This window comes from Pantherophis guttatus, chromosome 4 (genome assembly GCF_059756535.1).
Source record: "Pantherophis guttatus breed Tessera chromosome 4, ASM5975653v1, whole genome shotgun sequence".
Taxonomy (NCBI): Eukaryota; Metazoa; Chordata; class Lepidosauria; order Squamata; family Colubridae; genus Pantherophis; species Pantherophis guttatus.
In genome coordinates this window covers 9,149,677-9,176,470 of record NC_142066.1, presented here as the reverse complement: position 1 = coordinate 9,176,470, position 26,794 = coordinate 9,149,677, and the positions used below count along the sequence as shown (strand labels likewise).

Genomic DNA, 26,794 nt, shown 5'->3' with positions numbered 1-26,794 from the left:
AGGCAGCAGTCTTTCTATTCCTTTTTTGAAAAGTTTTGCTAAGTCAGAAAGATCACATGGGGTATTAGTTCCTCTTTATGAGTTGCTCCCTGTGGTTTAGCTCAGGCCGTACAACAATGATGTAGCATTTTGGGAGGAATATACATCCCAGTAATGCAGCGCTGGAGGACAAGATGGAGAAGACCTCCACAGCTACCATGGCTTTGCCTTTTGTGCTCAGATAGGATGGAAAAAAGGAGATCCACACACTGCAAAAGGCCAACATGCTGAAGGTGATGAATTTGGCTTCATTAAAGCTGTCGGGTAATTTACGGGCAAGAAAAGCCACAATAAAGCTGGCAATGGCCAAGATACCCATGTAGCCCAAGACACAGTAGAAGAAGAAAGCTGACCCCTCATTGCATTGTAAAATCATTTCTTGGAGCTCTGAGTGCATGTTCAACTCAGGGAACGGGGGAAATGTTGACAACCAAAGAATACAAATACATACTTGTAAGAGAGAGCATGAAAGGACAATAGAAAAGGCCAATCTTTTCCCCACCCATTTCCTCATCTGAGATCCAGGTTTAGTGGCCATGAAAGCTACAACCACCGTGATGGTTTTGGCCAGGACACTAGAAATGGCCACTGAGAATGTGATGCCAAAAGTTGGTTGTCGGAGAAGGCAGGTTACTTTGCCAGGTTGGCTGAGGAAGAAGAAAGAGGAGAGAAAACAGAGCAGAAGAGAGACAAGGAGGGTGTAGGTTAAGGATCGGTTGTTGGCTTTGACAATAGGAGTATCCTTGTGCTTAATAAAAGTTCCAAGTACCCAAGAGGTCAAGAAGAAGAAACAAAGAGCTGCTGAGGCTAAACAAATTCCTAAAGTTTCTTCAAAGATTAGAAACACAACCGGTTTCAGGATACATCCTTTCTTTTCTTCATTTGGATAATGATCTTCTGGACATTCAAAACAGTCATCCATATCTGGAAGAAAAGTCAAGGAATTTGTCATCTAGGCATTCCATATTATTGAAACCCACTTTATTAATCTAATGCATCCAAAAGTAGTATATTAAAGTTTGCTAAAATCTTACCATTTTGATTTGAAATCTTCCCTTCTGGGCATGGAACACAGTCATAGCAGCAGAACTGATCCCCCTCGATCCCTTTCTTCCAGGATCCAGGGAAACAAGGGTCGTTGCACCGAGACAATGGAAGATCCTGGTGATAAGCAGAAAAGGTTTTGAAAAGGAGGGTTTTAAAAACAGTTTCTGATTTTTCTCCTTAATGGAGTGAAATTATTATTACCTTTCAAAATGGATGTTGAATTAACTGGGATTTATAATGTACATTAAAAAGATGTAACAATTAAAATAATACCCAAAAGGTCCTGTATGAAGGGCAAGGTGAGTAAATCATTGAATGTGTTGACAATGTGGTGGAAGAATTGCCATTCTTGTGATTTCTAATGGAAATGCAACCGAAGTTTGCAAATGTGGTTTTTACACAATAATGTAATTTTGTCAATCTGATGAATGCTTGACCACTAACAGCACTGGTTAAAAAAAATATGCCATTTTTATATTAAAAATAGAAATTAGATTTGTAAAGTGACTATGCTCAATATGAGTTCATAGTTGCTTAAAGTATGGTTGATTAATGTCATCTCTTTTCAATTGTTGTCTAATTAAATACAACAGATTCAGTCTCCAGAATAAGTCTATCTTCCCATCAAAGTCCAGATAGAACTGGTTTCTGGTTAGGTATAATAAATCCATCCATCTCCCACAATCTTCATAGGAAGAGAGAATTTCTCACTTCCCCATTCAAACAGAATCCTAATAGTGTAGGGTTCTTGTTGTTAGTTGTGAGGTTGTGTCTGACCCACCACAACCTCATGGACAATGTTCATTTAACCTCATGCCTCCTGCTTCAGTGACTCCATCCAGCCACCTCACTCTCTGTTGTCGCCTCCTTCTTTTGCCCTCAATCTTTCCCAGAATTAGGCTCTTCTCCAGTGAGTCCTTTCTTCTCATTAGGTGGCCAAAGTATTTGAATTTCATTTTCAGGATCTGGCCTTCTAAAGAGCAGTCAGGGTTGATCTCCTCTAGGACTGACCGGTTTGATCGCCTTGCAGTCCAAGGGACTCACAGGAGTCTTCTCCAGCACCATAGTTTAAAGGCCTCAATTCTTTGGCGCTCAGCTTTCTTATGGTCCAACTTTCAGAACCATACATTGCAACTGGGAACACCATAGCCTTGACTATACACACTTTTCTTGGCAGGGTGATGTCTCTGCTTTTTAGTATGCTGTCTAGATTTGCCATAGCTTTCCTCCCCAGGAGCAAGCATCTTTTAATTTCTTGGCTGCAGTACCTATCTGCAGTGATCTTGGAGCCCAGGAAAATAAAATCTGTCACTACGTCCATTTCTTCCCCATCTATTTGCCAGGAATTGAGGGGGCTGAATGTCATGATCTTAGTTTTCTTAATGTTGAGTTTCAAGCCAACTTTTGCACTTTCCTTCTTCACCCACATCAAGAGGCTCTTTAGTTCCTTTTCACTTTCTGTGTAGGGTTATTCACTCTTAAACCTCAGAGAAACAGATTAAATCAACTCAGTTATTTGTCCAGCTGTGAGAATATCTTTTTGGTCTGGAACTGGATTGAAGTTGTATATTTTTATCGTATCTTTTTGCACAATCATTATCATTTCATCAAACTTTTTAGAGAGACTTTCAGCTAGAAGCTGCATACTACTCGAACATATTTTCTGAAGTTTCGGCCATTCTTTAGTCTGTTAAACTTTATGAGGGAGCAAAGAACGCAGAAGCAGAAGGAAACCAAAGGGAGGATTTCTAAATGTTTCTGTATATTTCAATCCAAGATAAAAAGAAAAAGATTTTAAAAAATGAATTTGCAAATATTTTGAAAATTCCAAAAATACAGAAATCCTAGGGTGAAATTCTAATATTAAAACAAGTCAAGTGAAAATTCTTCACCATGCAAAGGCATGCTGTGCTTGCTTACAGTGGGAGTTAACCAAAACAACATATATCAAAAGGAGAAAAAAAAAAGAGAGAAAAAAACAGGGTCCAGCAAGGGATTGAAATAAATCAGCATTCAACCACTGATCAACTTTTAAACCAAAATAATAATAATAAATAAATAAATTGAAAAGTGAAAGTTAAGATCCCAGGCATGCTTAAGAAAATGAAACTGCCGACAGGAAGATGTATATGCCGAGTGATTTTTTTATTACTTCCTGATTTCTTCAAGACTCAACTTCCCAACTGGGTCCATGGTTGTCCAAAAGTCCTCTTGGGTCATTCCTAAGTACTCCCGTTCACATCCAGGGAGCAGCATTGCCAGAAAACCAGATTTGGCAGTAAAATAAGCAAACTGTTGGTAAGAGGAAAAGAAAGCTCTTACTATGCAGCAGCCATTTTGGGGAGGAGTCTCCCATCAAATGTGGATATTTGATCCAGGACAAACTATTTCTAATTTTTGGGATGATTTGGGATAGATGTGATGCTGTGGCAAACTTTCTACAATAACAGTTTGTTAAAAGAGACTTTTGAAACGTTAATTTTGTTTTGTTTTAGTATTGTTATTCTTACTATTAACTATTTTGTCACTAAAATAGTTCTTCTATATAATATATAGAAGAAAGGTCAATAACTTGTAAATAGATGTATCAGTTTAAAAATTGTGGGGCGGGGGCTGTTTCTCAAAGGGTGGGAATCAATGATGTAGTAATGTATTAATCAGGGGGGAATTATATGTGTATATGTGTTGGGCTTTTTGGATGCACCTTTTTCTTTTTTAATGTTTTGGTTGTTTTGTGTTGTTTTTTTCTTGTTGAATGGTTTTTTTTATTTTTCTGAGTTTCATATTTTAAGTTTGCCTTGAATAAAATAAACAGATGCAAAAAAAAAAAAAGCATGGTTGATTAAATGCCTCCATACCTGGTTAAAAGTTGGGTGCCAGACAATCCCATCTTCATCAATGAATAATTCCTTCCCTTTTGTAGCACTGGGATCCAACTTTCCCACTCTAATTCTCTGAAAGGATCTGTTTGGAAAAGTGATCAAGTTGATGATGTCGAATCCACCTGTTGCTTCCCCTTTCTCATTCAGGGACACTCTCTCCCCAGCTGAATTATTGAAAGAAATGCCTTGAAGAAATGAATGGAGCTACTTGAAAAAAAATGAAAGACAGAAGGAGTCGAAAGCATGATGATAGAGAGGAGTTTCATTCACTCATTTTTTCCATTCCTATATTAATTACTAAATATGTACCCTTATAAATTTGATGCTTGATATTGCATTCAGATGTAAATATGAACTCTATTATTCATTTGGCATTGTTAAGGAAAGATTAAAAGAACAACAATGAACCAAACCAAAATGAATATTGAAATTATACCAATTCCTATGATTTAGGTCCTAAATCATATTAATTAAATAAGTTGGACCATAGAGTTGGACCATAAGGAAGGCTGAGCAACTTTTGAGAGTGTGGTGGTGCGGCAGCTTCCACAGTACCTGGATGAATCTGTCTATCTAGATCTGCTTCAGGCCTGGCACAGCACAGAAACGGCATTGGTCGCGTTGGGGGATGATCTCTGGAGGGCTCGGGATAGGGGTTGTTCCTCTATCCTGGTCCTGTTAGATCTCTCAGCGGCTTTTGATACCATCGACCATGGTATCATGTTGCACTGGTTGGAGGGGGTGGGGGTGGGGGGCACCATTTTGCAGTGGTTCTCCTTCTATCTCTCTGACCGGTCGCAATCTGTGTTGGCAGGGGGGCAGCGGTTGACCCCGAGGTGCCTTGTTTGTGGGGTGCCGCAAGGGTCGGTCCTTTCACCCCTTCTGTTCAACATTTATGTAAAGCCGCTGGGTGAGATCATCCGTGGCTTTGGGATGGAGTTCCATCAGTACGCTGATGACACTCAGCTGTACATCTCCACCCCAGGCCACCCCAATGATGCCCTTGAAGTGATGTCCTGGTGCCTGGAGGCCGTGCGGGCCTGGATGGGGAGAAACAAGCTCCGACTCAACCCTTCCAAGACCAAGTGGCTGTTGCTTCCAGTGTCCCGATATAGCCAGCTGGTGCCATCGCTGGTTATTGGGGGCGAATCACTGGCCCCCACAGAGAGGGCTCGCAACTTGGGCAACCTCCTGGATGCACGGCTGTCTTAGAAGAGCATATGACGGCCGTGGTCAGGGGGGCTTTTTATCAGGTCCGCCTGATATGCCAGTTGCGTCCCTTTCTGGATCGGGACTCCCTACGCACGGTCACTCAGGCATTCGTCACTTCCTGCCTGGACTACTGCAATGATCTCTACATGGGGCTCCCCTTGGGGTGCACCCGGAGGCTCCAGTTGGTCCAGAATGCGGCCGTGTGGGGGATTATGGGAGCGATGGGGCCGTGTGACACCTCTCCTGGGTGAGCTGCACTGGCTTCCGGTGGTCTTCCGGGTGCGCTTCAAGGTGTTGGTGACCACCTTTAAAGCACTCCATGGCTTAGGGCCGGGGTATCTACAAGACCGCCTTCTGCCGCCAATAGCCTCCCACCAGCCAGTTTGCTCACACAGAGAGGGCCTCCTCAGGATGCCGTCGGCCAGACAATGTTGGCTGGTGACCCCCAAGGGGAGAGCCTTCTCTGTGGCGGCACCTGCCCTCTGGAATGACCTACCCCCAGAGATATGCATGATACCAGACCTCCGGACTTTTCGTTGGGCCCTGAAAACTCATTTATTTCATCTAGCTGGGCTGGCTTGATCCCATCCTTTTCAGTTTTAATTTGAATTGGTTTTAACTGGGTTGTTTTAAATTGAGGGCCGAAATTATTTAATGTCTTTTAAACTGTTTTTTAAATTTTATATGTTATGTTTTATCTCGGCTGTTCACCGCCCTGAGTCCTGTTGGAGAAGGGTGGTATAAAAATAAAATAAAATAAATAAATAAATAAAATAAAAACTGAGGCCTTTGAGCTATGGTGCTGGAGAAGACTCCTTTGAGTCCTTTGGACTGCAAGGTGATCAAACCAGTCAGTCCTGGTTTGAGGAATCAACCCTGACTGCTTTTTAGAAGGCCAGATCCTGAAGGTGAAACTCAAATACTTTGGCCAATTAATGAGAAGGAAGGACTCACTGGAGACGAGCCTAATGCTAGGAACAATTGAGGGTAAAAGGGCACAACAGAGAATGAGGTGGCTGGATGGAGTCACTGAAGCAGTCGGCATAAGCTTAAATGGACTCTGGGGATGGTTGAGGACAGGAAGGCCTGGAGGAACATTGTCCATGGGGTCACGATGGGTCGGACACAACTTTGTGACTAACAACAACAACAATTAAATAAGTAATTATATCTAGAGCATATTTAACCCTTCCTCATTTGAACGAAGCTATTTGATAGTGTGAAATCCCTTAGTCAGAACTTTAAAATCTGAGATTCAAGAACTCTTCAATAGATATATGAGAGATAGTGATCATTGAAAACATTGTTTCATACTATTTATGCCACCTATAAGAAAGACCACCACTTCATTCTTCTAAATATCTGATAGAGACAGAAGACTCACTTTGGAACATATTAAAAGTTCATGAGCCACACAGAAGTATCTTGAAAAATAGATTATTTTTGAACCAGACAATGAAAAGTAAATTAAATTATCATTCTTATTGGGTAAACTAAGATGATTTCCTAAATAATTCCTACAGAGACCTAAACCATGATTTATATAGTACCTCCTCAATGATCAAAATAACAGAAACCTGTTTTCTGTATCTGTACTATAAGAAAAGAATAACAGAGTTGGAAAGGACTTTGGAGGTCTTCTAGTTCAACTTCCTACTTAAGGATGAGACCCTATACCATTTCTGTTTTAGCATACATGGTGGTTGTGCCCTGAAATGAAAAAATACTGGAAGAAAATACACAGGTGGTTACAGGAATTAACAGGACTTCAGATAGAATATACCCCGGAACTATTTTTCCTAGTACTAGTTAAAGGGAAATATGACAAAAGAATAATATATCTCATTTTACATATAATAACCGCAGCAAGGATAGCTTTCGCGCAATGTTGGAGAAATACAACCATACCTTCCGAAGGCTTAGTAATTTAAAAAAATATTTGTTTGTGCAGAAATGGATAGATTGACAATTGAACTGAAAGGACAATTAGATTCAGAATACTACGCAATATGGGAGAAGTGGTATGACTAGATTGAGGACAGAAAAATGGAAAAGAAATAGACAAAATAGAAGTAGAATTAAAATGTATAGTAAAAATGTATAGAATGTATTTGAATTGGAAAGCTATAATATATAAATGGTCGCAGTTATGCATAAGATGTGAGTAAGATTTGTTTAATTGTAAAAATGCAAAAAATAAAATTATAGAGGCCATCTCCCCAAAAGAAACCTGTTTTTCTGTATGTATTCTATAAGAAAAGAATAACAGAGTTGGAAGGAACTTTGGAGGTCTTCTAATTCAATTCCCTGCTTAAAGATGAGACCCTATACCATTTCTGACAAATGGTTGTGCAAGCACTTCATAAAAATATTCAGTGATGAAATACCCAGAACTTCTGAATGCAAGCTGTTCAACAAATTAATTTTTTCTCACTGACAGGAAATCCCTCCTTATTTCGAGATTCTTTTTCATACTTAACTTGATTCCACATGCAGAAAATATTAAGACTTTCCACAATCATTTCAAAACACATTTCCACACAAAGCTACTCATTGAAATAAAAGAAGTGGCCAATGCAGAGAGAATACCTGCCAAGCCTGGAAATCTAGATGGTCGGTTTTTTTACTCATCATCTTTTTTTTAATACCGTATCTCAGCATGAGTACTGCTCGCAAAGCATGAGCCACAGCATAAACAGCATTGTAGATACTGTAGCTTTGACCGGTCATTTCTGTTTCAAACACAGGCCCAGGAAGATCCTCTAGCTTCATCTCCCCAGTGCATTTCCTACTGTGCATTTCTTTTAACTCTGATTTTGGAAATGAACACTCAAAAGATTGTTCCCAAACATCCTGCAAAAAACCATCTCTGGAAATTGAAAGAGGATTTATGATCTGAAGAAATTTCTTGAAACCTGCAACATCTGTTGAATGGACATTGAAGGAAATAGCCCCATGGAACATCTGGAGATCCCAACGGATTTGAAATCCTGATAGTACAAAATCAATCTGCGCAGTCATGATCCACACCTTTCCAAATAATGCAGTTTCCTTGCTTTCAGGATCTACTATAAAAATGGCAATCCTTAGCCACATTATTGTCAATGATTCTCCATAGACAAGAAATACATTTGCTTTGCTGTTCATCATATTGACGGCAATAATTTGAATTGTTTGAAAAGATTCTTGACAATATTCCAAGTGGACTAGTTGGGAAAGCCTTTGTACGAATGATGAACATATTCCATTCTCTGAAAACAAGGGCTGAATTTTCTGTAAGAAATTTTCTCCACTGTTGTTATCAACAGCAAAAATCCCAATCCATGTCCACTTGAAATGATGAAGCAGTTGGATAATCCCAATGTACTGATGGTCCTCTTTGGGGACCATGAAATAAAGTGAAGAGAGTCTACTGGTCTGGAATTCCTCTTGAGCCAATGAGCCATATGTCAGCTAAAAGAAAATGCAGTAGGATTCTGTTCAATTATTAAATCAAATATAATTTTTAGTGTAGTTTTTTTAATGAAATATATCCAAGGAACTTTTTCCCCCTAGGAATCTTATAAATATAGAAAGGAATTTTTGGCATTCCCTCCAAACACATAGAAGAGATAGTTTTTTTTAATAATGGCAAAGAGTACTACATTCAAATCTTCCCTCAGGTATGGAATGTCTCTGAATACTCACTTCCAGTAATTTGTATTGTAGTTTCAAGGAAGAGTGCTAAGTAATAGATTTTAAGCCATGCAAAACATATTCACACAAACCTAGGCCTAATCTCTAAGCTCATTAATTATTCCATCACAACCACAACAATATATAGAATTTTTCTTCTTAACCCCATCACAGCTTATTTGTGGAATCTTGAAGAATTCTATAAGTTCAGCTACATAAAATGATGTATCAAAATCCAGTCCTCCAATGATAGTCAGGAGATTCTTCTGGCGATCGCATTTGTAGTTAGAGACAAATTCCTGGGATTTGAAAAGCAGGTCCAAAGAGTATACTACATTCAAATCTTCACTCAAGTATGGAATGATTCTGGATACTTATTTCCTGTATTTTGCATTTTAGTTTCAGAAAAGAATAATAATTTCTACAACCCCATCACAGCTTACTTGTGGAATCTTGAAGAATCCTGTAATTTCAGCTACGTAAAATGATGTGTCAAAATCCAATCCTCCAATGATAGCCATGAGATTCTTCTGGCTATCACATCTGTAGTTAGGGACAAATTCCTGGGATTTGAAAAGCAGGTCCAAAGTGGTGCGATAGGTCATCCTTGGATTGTAGTAACTGTCATAGATGTGGAACCCAAGAGTGACATTAGGTAAGATATGGGAGTCCTCATTGATCTCCTTCACAGCAAAGGCCAAGGCAAGGATGTGCTGGTAGAACTTCATTATTACACTGCAAATGATTTAATTACTCCACTTGAAAAAGGAAATTGACCATTCTCATAAGGTGGCATCGTTTCTGTACGAATAACAAACATTTCTTTCTCTGATAGTAATAAAAAGATAATTGTCTTTCTACAATTCTTAATAATTTCTACAGGGGCGTCCTTGGTGGTCTCTGAACTTGGCTGTTTTTTTGCAGATGTTTCATTATCCAAAGTAGGTAACATCATCAATGGGTAGCACTGATTATGTTATATAGTTTGGATAATGAAAGGTCTGCAGGAAAAGAACCAATCTCAGAGAGCACAAAGGACCCCCTCATTTCAACCCTGAGCTACAAATATTCTCTTTTATTGGTAATTTCTACAGAGTTCAAATTTACTTTTTACACAGTATTTCCATGACCTTCAACTAATATATATTGCAACCAATATAAGCAGTGACTTTTTCAAAGTACTATATTTATTGTCTATGAGATTTTCAGAAAACGTTTAAAATTGTGTAAAGAGGATTATTTTTTTTCTGCTAGAACCAGATGCCATTGAAAGACACAGAAAGCATTAAAAGATTACATTAAAAGCATGCTACATTTATGCACAAACAGCTTTTACTCATATAAGGGGTTTTTGGAGTTATGGCTAAGATTAGATAGCAAAGAAAATTCTTACATTGGCATGTCATAAGGTATTATAGCAGAGTTTTCATAAAATTTACTTTCAAGAAAGTGGTAAACGAGATGAGACATCATCCCACCAATGATGAAGTCTCCAGGCTGGTACCATTCATGTGGAACAAGGAAAGCATCACTTGCAGGGCAGCTCAGAGTAACTACTCTGTGCATCAAAAGCATCAGAAGGAACATCTTGATGCTTTTGTTATTCTGAAAATGTTTTGTCTTTCATCCTACCCATAGGGAAGCATATATAATCCAAGACTTCATCTAAAGATTGATCTAAGGATTATATTTGAGGATGCTTCTAACGAGAAGATCAATCATTTTCTTTTTAAAGGTCCATGAGAGTACACATTTTTATCTTGAATATCACAAGGATTTGAATAGTCTGGCAGAAGAGAACAGAAGCAATAAATATGACAGAGAGATTATTACTCCTTGTACCAAACTCCTTGTGATTCAAGAGTTACTTTACAGACAAACAGATACCTTACATTATTGTTGAATTTAAATGTCCTTTTGTGCAGCCTTTGATGTTTTGGTCTAGCTGAGAAAACACAATGATTCCTCTAGAAGATAATTATTTTGTTTTGATGAGATGATAATTGGCTAATGGTTCAACTATTTGTTAAAATGAACAAATGCCCACAGAAATTGCATAAGGCAGATTTGCAATATAATGTCTATTTAATTTCAATTGGAGAAATAAAAATAGTGCTTTTTTTCAAGGTACCATACGTCAATTTCTACCAATTTTTCACAAAGTAGAATATGAACATATTCCATAACAACAACATCAGAATATCATTTTTTTCCCTCTTTAACCCTTTTACACATTATTTATGGAATCTTGAAGAAACCTACAATTTCAGCAATACAAGAATGATGTAACAAAACCAGTCAGAAATGGGATTCTACTAGTTCGGACCAGGTTGGGCAAACCGGTTGTTAAATTTTTGTGGAGTTTGGAGAACTGGCTAATTGCACCACTAGCTGGCCCTGCCCACCCTACAAGCCCCGCCCCTCCCAGTAACTTCTTATCACATCTTGCCCACCTTGGCTGCACTATAGAAGCTGCTGCTCTCTGTCTCACTTGCCTCAACCACATGGCCCCCACGGCCCAGCCCACTTCCTGTCTTCACCCCCACCTCCCACGAACCAAGGCAGCAGAGGCTGTAGGCCATTCACACCAGTAAAGAGGTAGCGGCGGTGGCCGGCCAATGTCTCAGGGTGGAGTAGTGCTTCAAGAAAGGCCAGAAGTAGTATGCCATGTTTGACATCAAGATGGCCATGCCCACTCAGTCACATAACACCTGCCCAGCCATGCCCACCAAGTCATTAGGAACAACCGGTTGTTAAATTAGTTGAATCCCAGCACTGAAACCAAGGATTTGGAAGGATTTGATAAAATTATGGAATAAATGGAAATACTGGCTAATGCCAGGATTTTCTCTTTTAACTCCGGTGGTGGAAATGGAGAAATTCCCTAAGATTGAAATTGAAAGAATGGATTAGTAAACTAAAAGAAAATCAGATATGTAAATGGGAAGACTGGAAGAACAAGATAAAGATTATAACACAACTAAAGAATGTTTTATCAGATATTAAATTAAATTGGATGAATTTAATACAGTTAGAGAAATGGATAAAAATGGAAGAAAGATTCGAGGAGAAAGATAGTTAACAAAATTTGAAATGATTATAAAAGAATGTGAGGTGAATGAAGAATATATAGGTAAAGGAAGAATTGGGAAAATATATAGAATATTAACTGAATTAGAAGACCAGGCATAAGGTTTAAAATTAATTTGGGAATCAGATTTAGGAGAAATAAATGATAATGATAGGAAAAATATTTGGAATAGAAGAGTATATAAGAATATGTCAGTTAGAGTTAAGGAAAATGGATATAAAGTAATATGGAGGTGGTACCTAAAACCACGTAAATTAAATCCAATAGATGTTAAATTTACAAATATTTATTGGAGGCATGAGAAAGAGGTTGGAATATATCAATATATGTGGTGGGATTGTGATAATGCACAAAAAATATGGGACATGGTGTTTAGACCCTGTTGTTCCGCCAGGCCGGGCTATCAATGTAATGATTTTTAAATTGGGTGTTTTAAATTTTTGGGGTTTTAAATTTGAGCCAAAATTATTTAATAATTTTAATTATTTTTAACTGATGTCTGTCTTTGTGCTTTTAATAGGCCTTACACCACCCTGAGTCCTTCGGGAGAAGGGCGGCATAGAAATTTATTTATTTATTTATTTATTTATTTATTTATTTATTTATTTATTTATTTATTTATTCATTCATTCATTCATTCATTCATTTATTTATTTATTTATTTATATTAGAGCACTTTTGAATGTAAATTTAGATATGTCAACAAGGATTGCATAACTGTTGCTGGTGGAAAAACAGGACATAAATGAAACAAAAAAGGAACTGATTGTAAATTTGATAATGGCAGCTAGATTAGTGATGACTAAATACTGGGGATGAAATTGGGATAGTCAAAGAAATGAGTGGTATAATGAAATTTGGAGTATGGCAACAAATGATAAATTAACAACAGAAATTAAATTTTAAAAAAAGAGATGATTAAAGTAAACAATTATAATGAAATATGGGGGGATTTTATAAAAACAGTGTTGGTGGAAGGCAAAGGGAATAAACCTACTCAAGAATATATGTTGTTTTGGAGGGGATAAGGGCACAATTGGGATATATTGTATATCTTTTAATTGTTACAGAAGGAGAAATATAAGTAATAAAAATGGTCTCCAGGGTGTGTGTGCACGGTAAGATTTGTATTTTTTCCTGTTTTATTTTATTTTTATTTTTTTTGGTATTTATTTATTTATTTATTTATTTATTTATTTATTTATTTATTTATTATTTATTTATTTATTAGTTCAATTTATATGCCGCCCTTCTCCGGAGACTCAGGGCGGCTTACAATGCGTTAACCAATAGCCTTCATACTTTTGTATATACCTGCTTAGTAGGGCTTTCGGGCCCCCTCAAGCAGTGTTCCTTTTTATACAAAGTCATCTTATTGCCCCCACAATCCGGCTCCTCATTTTACCTACCTCAAAAGGATGGAAAGCTGAGTCAACCTTGAGCCTGGTGAGATTCGAACTTGCAGTAATTGCACGCAGTTGGTGCTAGTTAACAGCACTTTAGTCTGCTGCTCCACCAAGATTTATATGTATTATGTTTGTATTATTTGTATTCTAAATAAAAAATATTTTTAAAAATCCCATATGGGTGACTGAATTTTGAACCAATTAGAGCTTTTGGATATTTTTCAAGGGAAGCCCCATGGAGAGCCCCATGTAAACTGTGATCTCTTAATTGATGGCATGGTTTATTACATTTGAATTGAAATTAAGGAACATCCTATGTAGACACACACACACACACACACACGTTTCAGCATGAGTATAGGCCCGTGATGGTGAACCTGTGGCCCGTGATGGTGAACCTGTGGCACGTGTGCCAGAGGTGGCACACAGCGCCCTCTCTAGTCACCCTAGTTCAACTCCACCACACATGTGTGTGTGCCTCCCGCCAGCCAGCTGGTTTTCAGGTCTCTGGCGCACATGCACAGTGGCAGGGTGCATGTGGGGGCCTGCAAGCATGTGGGGGTGGGGGACGCATGCATGTGTGGGGTGGGTGCATGCGGGGGCCCCCGCTGATGCACAGAGGAGCAGGGTGCATACAGGGGGGCATGCACATATGCTCAGGGGGCAGGGCACTGCAGGGGAAATGTGTGCATGCACGGGGGTGGGGCACCTGCGGGAGGCCACATGTACATTGCATTTTGGGGTTTGGGGCACTCGGCCCGGAAAAGGTTAGCTATCACTGGTATAGGTTTTATATCTATATTCTTTATATCTAATATAAGTCACTCTTTCTTTCAAATGTTTCTAATTCAGGGAGGAGAAATCATAGCCTTTAGTGTGTGTTAAACTATTAGCAGTAGAATATTAGAGACTTTGATGCAAGAAATCTTTTGAAGATTTTAAGTGAGATTCAGGTAATTGTTTTAAAAGGTTCTGCATTGTCACTCCTCACAAAACATACATACATTAAATGATTGACACCTGCTGGATACGATCATATTCTATTTGTGAAAAATTGGTAGAAAATAAAGGTGGTAGCTTCAAAAAACACTTTCAACAATTTTAATACTAAGCATATATTTTCAAAGAACCCTCATTGATCTCCTTCACAGCAAAAGCCAAGGCAAGGATGTGCTGGTAGAACTTAGTTATTACACTGCAAATGATTTAAATACCCCAGTTAAAAAAGGAAATTGACCAATCTCATAAGGTGGCATCCTTTCTATATGAATAACAAACATTTCTTTTTTAAATGAAGGAAGCAAGAAAATAAGTCTTCTAAAATGCTGAATAATTTGTACTAATATGTTTTCTAAAATGCTGAATAATTTGAACAAAGTTCAGATTTGCTTTTTCTACAATATTTGCATGATTTGCAACAAATACCTGCTACAAGAAATAAACTAGTGCTTTTTTCATGGAACCCCATTTATTTACTAACGTTTTTTCCACAAAATGGAATGTGAACAATTGCAGCATGTATCAGTCATTTATTGTATGTATGTTTTGTTAAGATTGACTATACTGAATTTTTTTAAAAAAAATCCAGCTTAAGTTACTTTAAGCTTATTAATTGTTCTTCAAAAGATGTTTTGCCCAAAGTTTCATACATTATACGATGAACACTTTACCATAAAGTAAAGAAAATTGTTTATTCTGCCACAGCTAGAAACAATTGAAAGACTGAGACACTTAGATTAGATATAAAGTCTACATTTATATTGAAAACCTTTTACTCTCATAAGCAATTTTGGGGAAACTGATTAAGATGAGGGGGAAAATAATCTTACTTTGGTATGTCATAAGACGTTATATAAGGATGCTCCTTAAAATTAATTTCATGAAGGTTGTAATAGATGAGGGACACTATCCCACCAACGACGAGGTCACCACGTTGGTACCACTCATGTGGAACAAGGAAAGCATCACTTGCTGGGCAGCTTAGAGTCACTATTTTCTTCACCAAGAACACTAGAAGGAGCAACATCTTCAATATTGAAAATGTCTCCATCTTTCATCCTATCCTACAATAAAGGTTGTATTATTCCATTAGTTAAACCAGTGATTAATTCAAGGTTTATATTTGAGAGTACACCTAATCAGAAAATCCATCATTGGGTATTTGGAGATCTATGAGTTACGACTCCACCCCAGCGGCGCTGTTGTCGACCGACGCGGATTGGTTAAAACGTGAGCAGCTAAATTCGCGGGAGATCCCTGCTCGCGCATTGGTTCCCCCGTCTGACAGCTTCCTATTTAAGGAGCTGTCAGACGGCAACCAGGGTTGTTGTTGCTTTCTTGTTCGCTACGCGAACTTATTCTGTTAACATTACAATAAAGTTGGTATTGAATAGCCAAGGCTCAGATTCTCCCTGCCGCATTCTACAAATAGAACAATGAGAATGCAACTTTATGTTTTGAGTATCATCAGGGTTTGAACAGATATTCTGGCAGAGGAGAATAGAGGGAGGAAACTTGTAGCAATGATTCTGACACACAGCCATTATTATCCTTGTACCAATCCCTTTGGGTTCAAGATACGCTGATTGTTGTTGAATTGAAATAGACTTCTGTGAAGTTTTGATGTTTTTACCTAGTTGAGAAAATATGGTGATTTCTGTAGAGGATGATTACTTTGTTTTTGATGAGAGAATAAGTGTCTGATGTTTAAATGCTTTTTGAAATGCACAATTGATTATAAAATGTAGAGGGGAATTTGGTGTACAAACTACACTTGATTTTTAAAATTTGCTTTACTTGTTTGACAATGAATGATAAATGCAGTTCACTTTCATTTGCATAGCATTAAGATGCATAGATATTTTGGCATTCCCTCATTTTAAGAAGTTTTGTATGATTTCTGTCCATATCCCTCTAGAAGGGAGGGGGTCACCTCTATTGTTTCCACAATGTATAGGTTGGGTGACATTTTTACTTAACTTAGGTATGAGCTGGAAATAGATTTTTAATTCTATTTGGAAATGTCTTCAGCCTTAGATCTTCCTGTGGGTTTCAAATGAATGAAATGAATGAATTTCAAATGAATGACTAAATAATGAAAGATTAAATTCAACAAAAATATGTGTACTATTACCAGAATTATATAAGCTTGTCAAACGTAGTAAATATGATGAATATTATTTTATTTGAACTAAAATGTAAGACATTCAGGTGCCACATGTTCATGCATTGATATGTATATAAAAAAATAAAAGAAAAAAGAAAAAACTTGGGGGGAAAAAAACAGACTTCTAATTCCAAACCAATTCAAATCATTCTTTATTATGGTCTTTGGTCACCAGAACTTTGAAGAAAGGATGAAGCAGAAGGAAAAATACATTTCATTTCATTTCATAAGTTTTGCATATTATTGAAATCTGAAAACAGGTTGCAATGGATAGATTTATGGATAGAGAGCAAATGGTTATCACCCAGCATGAAAGTCTATTGTAAAATGCAGTTAAATGTATGGGATTCACAAACTCAATAGGGTTTCATTTTACAGAAGCCTAACAAATCCAAAACTGATATCCTATAATACTGTGTTTAAGTAGTGCTTTATGAAAGATGTAAAAATGTAGCAACTTAGACTTGGAATATCTTTATTGTCATTTTAAATGTACACTAATCATTATACATCATACAAGGAGCTGCAGTGACACAGTGGTTAGAGTGCAGTCCTGCAGGCTACTTCTACTGACAGCCAGCTTTCTGCAATTTGGCAGTTCAAATCTCACTGGCTCAAGGTTGACTCAGCCTTCCATCCTTCTGAGGTGGGTTAAATGAGGATGAAAACTGTTGGGGGCGATAGGCTGACACTGTAAACTGCTTAGAGAGGGCTATAAAGCACTGTAAAGCAGTATATTAGTCTAAGTGCTATTGCTATTGCTACATTAACATGAAATTTTGCTGCATACAGCTCTCAAAGGGCCACCACCTCCAATATACACTACATAAACATGACAAAAATAAATGAATGAACGAATGAACAAACAAATGAATAAATAAATAAATAAATAAATAAATAAATAATGAATGAATAAATTAAATGAATAAATAAATAAATAAATAAATAAATAAATACAAAATAATCTGATACTCCCATAATCACATATATATTAAAGGAAACAGAGAAGCAACACAGTGCAATTTGGATGTATACATATACACTTGGGGTACTAATTCCTCTTTATGAGTTGCTCTCTGTGATTTAGGTCAGGTCTGAAAACAATGATATAGCATTTTGGCAGAAATATGCATCCCAGTAATGCAGCACTGGAGGACAGGATGGAGAAGACCTCCACAGCTACCATGGCCTTTCCTTTTGTGCTCAGATAGGCTGGAAAGAAAGAGATCCACACACTGCAAAAGGCCAACATGCTGAAGGTGATGAACTTGGCTTCATTAAAGGTGTCAGGTAATTTACGGGCAAGGAAAGCCACAATAAAGCTGGCAATGGCCAAGATTCCCATGTAACCCAAGAGACAATAGAAGAAGAGAGTTGAGCCCTCATTGCATTGTAAAATCATTTCTTGGAGCTCTGAGTGCATGTCCAACTCAGGGAATGGGGGAGAGGTTGACAACCAAAGAATGGAAATACATACTTGGAATAGACAACAGGAAAGAATAGTCCAAAAAGCCAATCTTTTCCCCACCCATTTTCTCATCTGAGATCCTGGTTTTGTGGCCATGAAAGCCAAAACCACTGTGATGGTCTTGGCCAGTACACTAGAAATGGCCACTGAGAAGGTGATGCCAAACATTGATTGTCGGAGAAGACAGGTTATTTTGCCAGGTTGGCTGAGGAAGAACAAAGAGGAGAGAAAACAGAGCTGAAGAGAGACAAGGAGGGTGTAGGTGAGGGACCGGTTGTTGGCTTTGACAATGGGAGTATCCCTGTGCTTAATAAAAGTTCCAAGTACCCAAGATGTCAAGAAGAAGAAACAAAGAGCTGCTGAGGATAAACCAGTACCTAAAGTTTCTTCAAAGGTTAGAAAGACCAGTAGTTTCAGGATACATCCTTTCTTTTCTTTATTTGGATAACGATCTTCTGAACATTCAAAACAGTCATCCATATCTGGAAGGAAAATCAAGGAATTTGTCACCTAGACATTCCAAATTATTGAAAATCACCTTACTATTTGTATGCATCAAAGTAGTTTATTAAAGTTCGCTTAAGTCTAATGAAAATTGGTAGGTGAGGTAGAATGCCTAGCCTACCATTTTGATTTGAAATCTTCCCTTCTGGGCATGGAACACAGTCATAGCAGCAAAACTGATCCCCCTCAATCCCTTTCTTCCAGGATCCAGGGAAACAAGGGTCATTACATCGAGAAAGTGGAGGAACCTGATGAGAAGCATAAAAGGATTTTAAATTGGAGATACTTAAAACAGTTTGTAATTTTTTTTTTACCAACAACATAGGACATTAGGAGAACATAACTCAAGAATTGCAGAAATAGATACATGAGATGAGCCGTAGGATTGTATAAATAAATGGTTAATATGATTGTAGAAAGATACTGCTGAACTTCAATGAATGTATTAAGGTATAAGCAAGTAAATTTGTACATAGTATGATTAAGGAAAATTGGTTAAATGGACATTAATCACCGATGCGAAGGTTTTCTAGAAGTTAGTCGATTGACTCTTTGTTAATGTATAAGTGTTTACATGTATTTGTGTTTTACGTTTGTTTATGTTAATAAAATTTAATTAAAAAAAAACAGTTTGTAATTTTTGACCAACGTTTGATCATCAACATTTGAAAAGAATATTCCATTGTTTGTTTAAAAACAAACAAACCAGAAATCAGATTTGTAAACAGACTGCATTCAATATGGTATCATAATGGATTAATCATAGTCAATTCAGTAATTTGATACCTGGTTAAAAACTTGGTTCCAAGCAATTACATCTTCATCAATGTATAATTCTTTCCCCTTTGGAGCCTGGAGATCCATCTTTCCAACTCTAACTCTCTGAAAGGATCTATTAGGAAAAGTGATCAAGTTGGTGATGTCGAATCCACCTGTTGCTTCCCCTTTCTCATTCAGGAACACTCTCTCCCCAGCTGAATTGTTGAAAGAAATGCCTTGAAGAAATAAATGGAGCTACTCAAAACAGAATGAAAGAGAAAGGGAGTTGAATTCAATGTAATAGAAAGGAGAACATGGTATTCAAGTTTCATTGATGCATTCCTTCCATTCCTATAACAATTATTGAATATGTACACTTAGAAATTTGATAATTGATATTTCATAGAAATGTACATGGCTACTCTATCATTAAATTGATATTATTTGAAGGAACGATAAGAATGAACCAAAGCGAAATGAAAATAGGTAAATAATTGGATTAATCAAATTCCTTCAATTATTTAAACAACTATGAAACCTAGAACATAGTTAATCTTTCCTCAGTGGTATAAATATATTAGAAATATATTTCTATATATGGTGAATCTCCTTTAGCCAGATTTGAAAATTTGAGACTAATTCTTCACTAGATAGATATGAGATGGAGATTATTGCAAAGTTAGGATTATTGTTAGTTAGCTAACTAGCTAGTTAAATGATGATAGATAGATAGATAGATAGATAGATAGATAGATAGATAGATAGATGATATTATTGTTCCAAAGCACAGATGCCACTTCTGAAAGGAAACATCTTCTAATTCATGTGATGAGAACATGATGCCATGAGTCTGACACCCCTGCTGTAGATATAATTTACTTGAACTTCAGTAAGGCATTTAATAAAGTAGACCATAACCTACTATTCAATAAAGTAGGAATATGTGGGTTATACTCAGGGGTGGGCTTCAAAAATTTGAGCAAGGGGTTCTCTGCCGGGTGCTGGGTGGGCATGGCCATGGTGGGTGTGGCCTAGGCAGCCTTCTGCACCATGGTTATAGAAGGTGTTTTTGCCCTCCCTGGGCTCCGGAGGCTTTCCTCGCACCTCTGGGAGGGTGAAAACAGCCTCCACAGGCTCCGGAGGCCCTCCCAGTAGGCTCATTTTTTATCCTCCCCAAGCCTCCGCATGAGCTCTGCACTTACTGCATCCAAAACGGGCCATGCTAGAATGAGAGGGGGTTTTGGCCTACTTAATTATCAAGTGACAAGTTTGATGTGGATTAAAGAATGGATAACATTAAGAAATACTAGAATATTGAACTTAGAAGGTCATGATTTGCTGATGGGGTGGCATGCTTTTTTATGGTATAAGGGAACAAAAATACAGGGGTATTTTAGAAGACACCGTATATGTGAGGCTTTGTTATTAAATTGGGAGAGGATTAAAAAACAACACTATTTGAAAATCCCAGTCTGGGTATCAACAATTGAAGCATTTTCCTATTCAATAATATTTAGAAGAGAACAAACTGTTAGATATAGTGAATTAATGGATGGAAAGGGTGAACTTAAATCGAAGCAAGAACTGGAAGAACAAGGTTTTAAGATGGATTGGTTTTCTTATTTGAAAATATGTTCTAGATATGAAAAAGATTCTAAACAAGAAGGTTTTTATAATGTCTTGACTAATTTAGATAAGATTTTAATGGGGTCTGATGATTATATAATTAAAAAATTGTATGGTTATTTATTAGAGGTAAAATTGGAAGAGGAACAAGTTAAAGAAACAATGATAGCATGGGGGAAAAATTTTGGTCATGGGATTGATCTAGAGAAATGGCAAAAATTGTGGTTGCAAAATTATAAAATGACAATGTCTACAGCATATAAGGAGAATTTGTATAAGATGTTTTACAGGTGGCATTTACCCCCGACGAGAATAGCCAGAATGTTCAAGAACAAATCAGAGAAATGTTGGAAATGTCATCAGACTCCAGGATCATATTACCATATGTGGTGGACATGTGCAGAAGCTAAAAGATATTGGACTAAAATCCACACATGGTTGGAAAAAATAACAAAGAAACACATAGACTTTAAACCAGAGATATTTTTATTAGGGATTTTACCAGAAATGTATAACAAAGAACTGAGATATTTAATTGTGAATGTTTTAACAGTGGCTAGAATTGTTTTTGCTAAAAATTGGAAAGGCGAGAATATACCTACTGATGATGAAGTTATCAAGAAAATTATGGATTGTGCTGAAATGAGTAAACTGACATTTGAAATTAGAGAACAGGAAGATAAACAATATTATTTGATTTGGGATTTGTTTTACCAATGGCTAGACAATAAAGCATGGAGATGAAATATGAAATATGAAATTAATGTAATGATAAAATATATGAAGTGTTTTCTTATGTTAAATAAGGGTTAAATGAGTATAACAATATAAAGGGATATATAAAACTGTTAAATAAGAGAAATTAAATAATTGGTAATTTTGGATATGGGATTGTGCACAAAAGAATTTTAACTGATCGACACACTGTCTGTGATTGTATTTGAATGATGGTGGTTTTATATTTTGTTTTTGTTTTAAATAAAAAAAAATCAAAAAAAAAATCTTGCTTTGTAAGAGTTAGTTTATATCTCACTGGCCTCATGCAAATCACATCATGAAATGTTCCCCTTTAAAAACAGGCTCCTAATTTTGGATCTTTACATTTTCTTCAAATTTCTTCAACAAAACAATGTGAATTTCTTGGTGTTTTTTTCTTTTCTCTGATAGCCATACCAAGGTGCGAGTACACAATTTTAGACAAATGATTATGAGACATTTTTTTCTGATGTATGTGAATCCTGATTCTCTTTTTTTGTTTCCCTCCGGGAAAGCTAAGGCTCAAAATAAACTGCTTTTTCTGCCTCTATTTCATACAGAACAGAATAACAGAGATGAAAGGGATTTTGGAAGTGGTCTAGCTCAATACGCTGCTCTAGGAGAAGACCTTATACCATTCTAAACAAATCACTATCCAATCACTTTGTAAAAATCTCCAGCATTGGAGCATCCATAACTTCTGAAGGCAAGCTTTTCCACTGATTGATTCTTCTCACTGTCAGGAAATTTCTCCTCATTTCTTATGCTTAACTAACTTCTTATGCTCCACACTTAGAAAATATTAAGACTTTCTACAGTGGGTTCAAAAGAGAATTCTACATAAACTGCTCATTGAAATAAAAGAAGTATCTGATGCAAAGGGAATACCTGCCAAGCCTGCAGAGATGGATAGTCAGTTTTTTTACCAATCATAGTTTTTTTTCTATTGAAATATAATGTGTAGAGAGCTTGCAAAGCATAAGCCACAGAATAAGCAGCATTGTAGACACTGTAACTGTGGCCAGTCATTTCTATTTCAAACAAAGGGGAAGGAAGATCTTCTCGCTTCTCCTGTCCAGTGCATGGCTTACTAGGCATTTCTTGTAATTCTGGTTTTGGAAATGAACAATCAAACAATTGTTCCCAAAGATCCTGCAGAAATCCATCTCTGTAGTCTGAAAGAGGATTGACAGTCTGAAGAAATTCCTTGAAACCTTCAACTGCTGTTGAGTAAATGGTGAAGGAAAGAGCCCCATGGAACATCTGGAGATCCCAACTGACTTGAAATCCTGATAATATGAAATCAATCTGTGCAGTCATGATCCACACCCTTCTAAATAATGCAATTTCCTTGCTTTCAGGATCTACTAGAAATGGAACCAATCTTAGCCATATAATTGCCCAGGATTCTCCATAGACAAGAAATGCATTGGCTTTGCTATTCATCATATTAATGGAAATCATCGAAATTATTTGATAAACTTCTGGGAATCCTTCCAAGTGGACTAGTTGTGGAAGCCTGTCTATGAACGCTGAGCAGATTCCGTTCTGTGAAAGTAAGGGTTGCATTTTCTGTAAGAAATTTTCTCCATTGTGGTTATCAACAGAAAAAATCCCAATCCATGTCCAGCTGAAATGATGAAGCAGCTGGATAATCCCAATATACTGATGGTCCTCTTTTGGGACCATGAAATAAAGTGAAGAGAACTTATTGGTCTGAAATTCCGTTTGGGTTAATGAGCTGTATGTCAGCTATAAGAAAGTGGAGTAGCATTCTGTTCAAATGTTAAATCAAAACTATTTTTTTCTTATCTAGATTTCTTATAAAATACAATCAAGGAACATTTTTCTTAGAATTCTTCTAAATATTAATAGAGAAAGGAATTACATGGAATTACTACAAAGACAGATAATAGATCCATTGTTTTAATACATCTAAAGAGTATACTACATTCAAATCTTCACTCAAGTATGGAATGATTCTGGATACTTATTTCCTGTATTTTGCATTTTAGTTTCAGAAAAGAATAATAAGTAATAGACTTGAAGCTATACACAGCACCGTAACACAAACCTAACCCTAATCTTGGATGCTCATTAAATATTTCACAATAACAAAATATATATACAGTATTTTTTCCACAACCCCATCACAGCTTACTTGTGGAATCTTGAAGAATCCTGTAATTTCAGCTACGTAAAATGATGTGTCAAAATCCAATCCTCCAATGATAGCCATGAGATTCTTCTGGCTGTCACATCTGTAGTTAGGGACAAATTCCTGGGATTTGAAAAGCAGGTCCAGAGTGGTGCGATAGGTCATCCTTGGATTGAGGTAACTGTCATAGATGTGGAACCCAAGAGTGATGTTAGGTAAAATCTGGGAGTCCTCATTGATCTCCTTCACAGCAAAGGCCAAGGCAAGGACATGTTGATGAAATTTGGTGAATACACTGCAAATAATTTAATTATTCTGATTGAAAATATAAGTTGACAATTCTTATAAGGAGGTATCTTTTCTGTATAAATAACAAACTAAAAAAAAAAAACCAGCATGGCTGCATAAAGAACTCTGACAAGTTGAATGACAGGAAGAACAAGTATAAAAAGTGGAAATAGGGGCACATAACTAAAGCAGAATATTGGCAAATAGCCCGAGCCTATAAAGATGAAGTGAGGAAAGCTAAGGCTCACAATGAACAAAGGCTTGTGACTAAAGTAAAAAATAACAAAAAAAGTTTCTTCCAACATATTAAAAACAAGAAAAAAGTCAAGGAAACAATTGGCCCATTGCTGGGAGAAAGTGGCAAGAAGGTGACAATCAACATGGAGAAAGCAGAACTACTTAACTCATTTTTTGCATCTGTCTTTACACAAAAGGAAAAAACAGTCCAACCTCTCAAAAACAGCACCACAAAAAACAGATTAGGAACACAAGTTAAAATAGGAAAGAAAATGGTAAGTGAACACCTGTCTACCCTGGACGAGTTCAAATCACCAGGACCAGATGGATTACACCCCAAGGTTCTGAAGGAACTGGCCGACGAAATCTCAGAACCACTGAACTATATCTTTCAGAGATCCTGGAGCACAGGGGAACTGCCAGAGGACTGGAAAAGAGCTGATGTAGTTCCCATCTTCAAAAAAGGAAAGAAAAAAAAATAGATCCAGGAAACTACAGACCTGTCAGCCTGGCCTCAATACCAGGGAAGATTCTGGAAAATATAATCAAACAACGAATCACCAAACACCTAGAAGCAAACCAAGTAATAACCAAAAGCCAACATGGGTTTGTCAAAAACAGATCATGCCAGACTAATCTTATTGCATTCTTTGACAAAGTGACAAAATTAGTGGACCAGAGGAATGCTGTTGATATAATTTACTTGGACTTCAGTAAAGCATTTGATAAAGTAGACCATAACTCACTACTAGATAAAGTAGAAAAATGTTGGTTAGACAGCATCACCACCAGATGGATTCGTAACTGGCTGACCAACTGGACTCAACGTGTAGTCCTCAATGGAACTGCATCTACATGGATGGAAGTATGCAGTGGAGTACCTCAGGGCTCTGTTTTAGCTCCAGTGCTCTTCAACATCTTCATCAATGACTTGGATGAGGGGATAGATGGGGAACTCATCAAATGTGCAGATGACACCAAGCTGGCAGGAATAGCCAACACTCCAGAAGATAGGCTCAAGATACAGAAGGATCTTGACAGACTTGAATATTGGGCACTAGCTAACAAAATGAAATTCAACAGTGAAAAAAGCAAAGTTCTACATTTAGGGAAGAAAAACAAAATGCACAGGTACCATATATGTGGTACCTTACTCAATAGTAGTTGATCTTGGAGTCCTAGTGGACAACCGTTTAGATATGAGCCAGCAGTGTGCAGCAGCTGCTAAAAAAGCCAACACAATTCTGGGCTGCATAAACAGAGAGAGAGAATCAAGATCATGTGAAGTGTTAATACCACTTTATAAGGCCTTGGTAAGGCTACACTTGGAATATTGCATTCAGTTTTGGTCGCCATGATGTAAAAAAGATGTTGAGACTCTAGAAAGAGTGCAGAGAAGAGCAACAAAGATGATTAGGGGACTGGAGGCTAAAACATATGAAGAACGGTTGCAGGAACTGGGTATGTCTAGTTTAATGAAAAGGACTAGGGGAGACATGATAGCAGTGTTCCAATATTTCAGGGGTTGCCACAAAGAAGAGGGAATCAAACTATTCTTCAAAGCACCTGAAGGCAGGACAAGAAGCAATGGGTGGAAACTAATCAAGGAAAGAAGCAATTTAGAATAACTCTGTTATTCTATTCTATTCTATTCTATTCTATTCTATTCTATTCTATTCTATTCTATTCTATTCTATTCTATTCTATTCTATTCTATTCTATTCTATTCTATTATTTCTTTCTCTGATGGTAATAGAAAGGTAACAACCTTTCTAAAATTCTTAATAATTTCTATAGAGGTGTCCTTGATATTCTCTGAGCTTGGTTTTTTTCTTGCAGACATTTCATTACCCAAAGTGGATAACATCATCACAACTTAGCACTGAGGATGGTATCTAGTTTGGATAATGAAATATTGTTCTTTATTGGTAATTGGTATAGAGTTCAAATCTACTTTTTACCCAATATTTGTGTAAACAAAGATATACTGCAATAAATACAAGTAGTGACTTTTTTCAAAATACTATCTTTATTTTGTATGTGATTTTTCACAAAATTTTATATAAATACTTTCAGAATGTATATTGACTATATGTATGTTTTGTGAAGACAGATAATGCCAAACCTTTTTAAAAATTATCTTATCCTTGGTATATGTTCAAAAAGAGACTTCTTGTTCTGAAATTTTGTACATTTCATGCGAAAGCCTTTAAAATAACGTAAAGAAGATTATTTCTTCTGCCAGAACCAGATGCATTTGAAAGACACAGAAATCACAGATTACATTAACATTATATTGATGCACAAATACTGTAGCTTTTACCCCTATAAGGCTTTTTTTTTTTTTTTTTTTTTTTTGGGAAATCTGGTTAGCTTTAGACAGCAAAGAAAAATTCTTACATTGGTACTTCATAAGGTGTTCTAGCAGGATGTTCACTAAATTTTATTTCATAAAAGTGATAAACGATTTGAGTTGCCAT

General features: G+C 36.9%; 1 protein-coding gene across 1 annotated transcript; it reads right to left on the bottom strand.

Moving 5' to 3' along the window:
• On the bottom strand, nt 1-26,794 carry LOC148113684 (vomeronasal type-2 receptor 26-like). The gene is made up of 6 exons (XM_087893272.1): nt 26,715-26,794; nt 23,793-23,892; nt 22,520-23,383; nt 3,239-3,378; nt 1,074-1,264; nt 1-963 (listed from the first exon to the last, which is right to left on the bottom strand). Exons 1-6 carry the CDS (start codon nt 26,792-26,794, stop codon nt 65-67), a joined length of 2,274 nt encoding a protein of 757 aa, XP_087749398.1. The 3' UTR covers nt 1-64.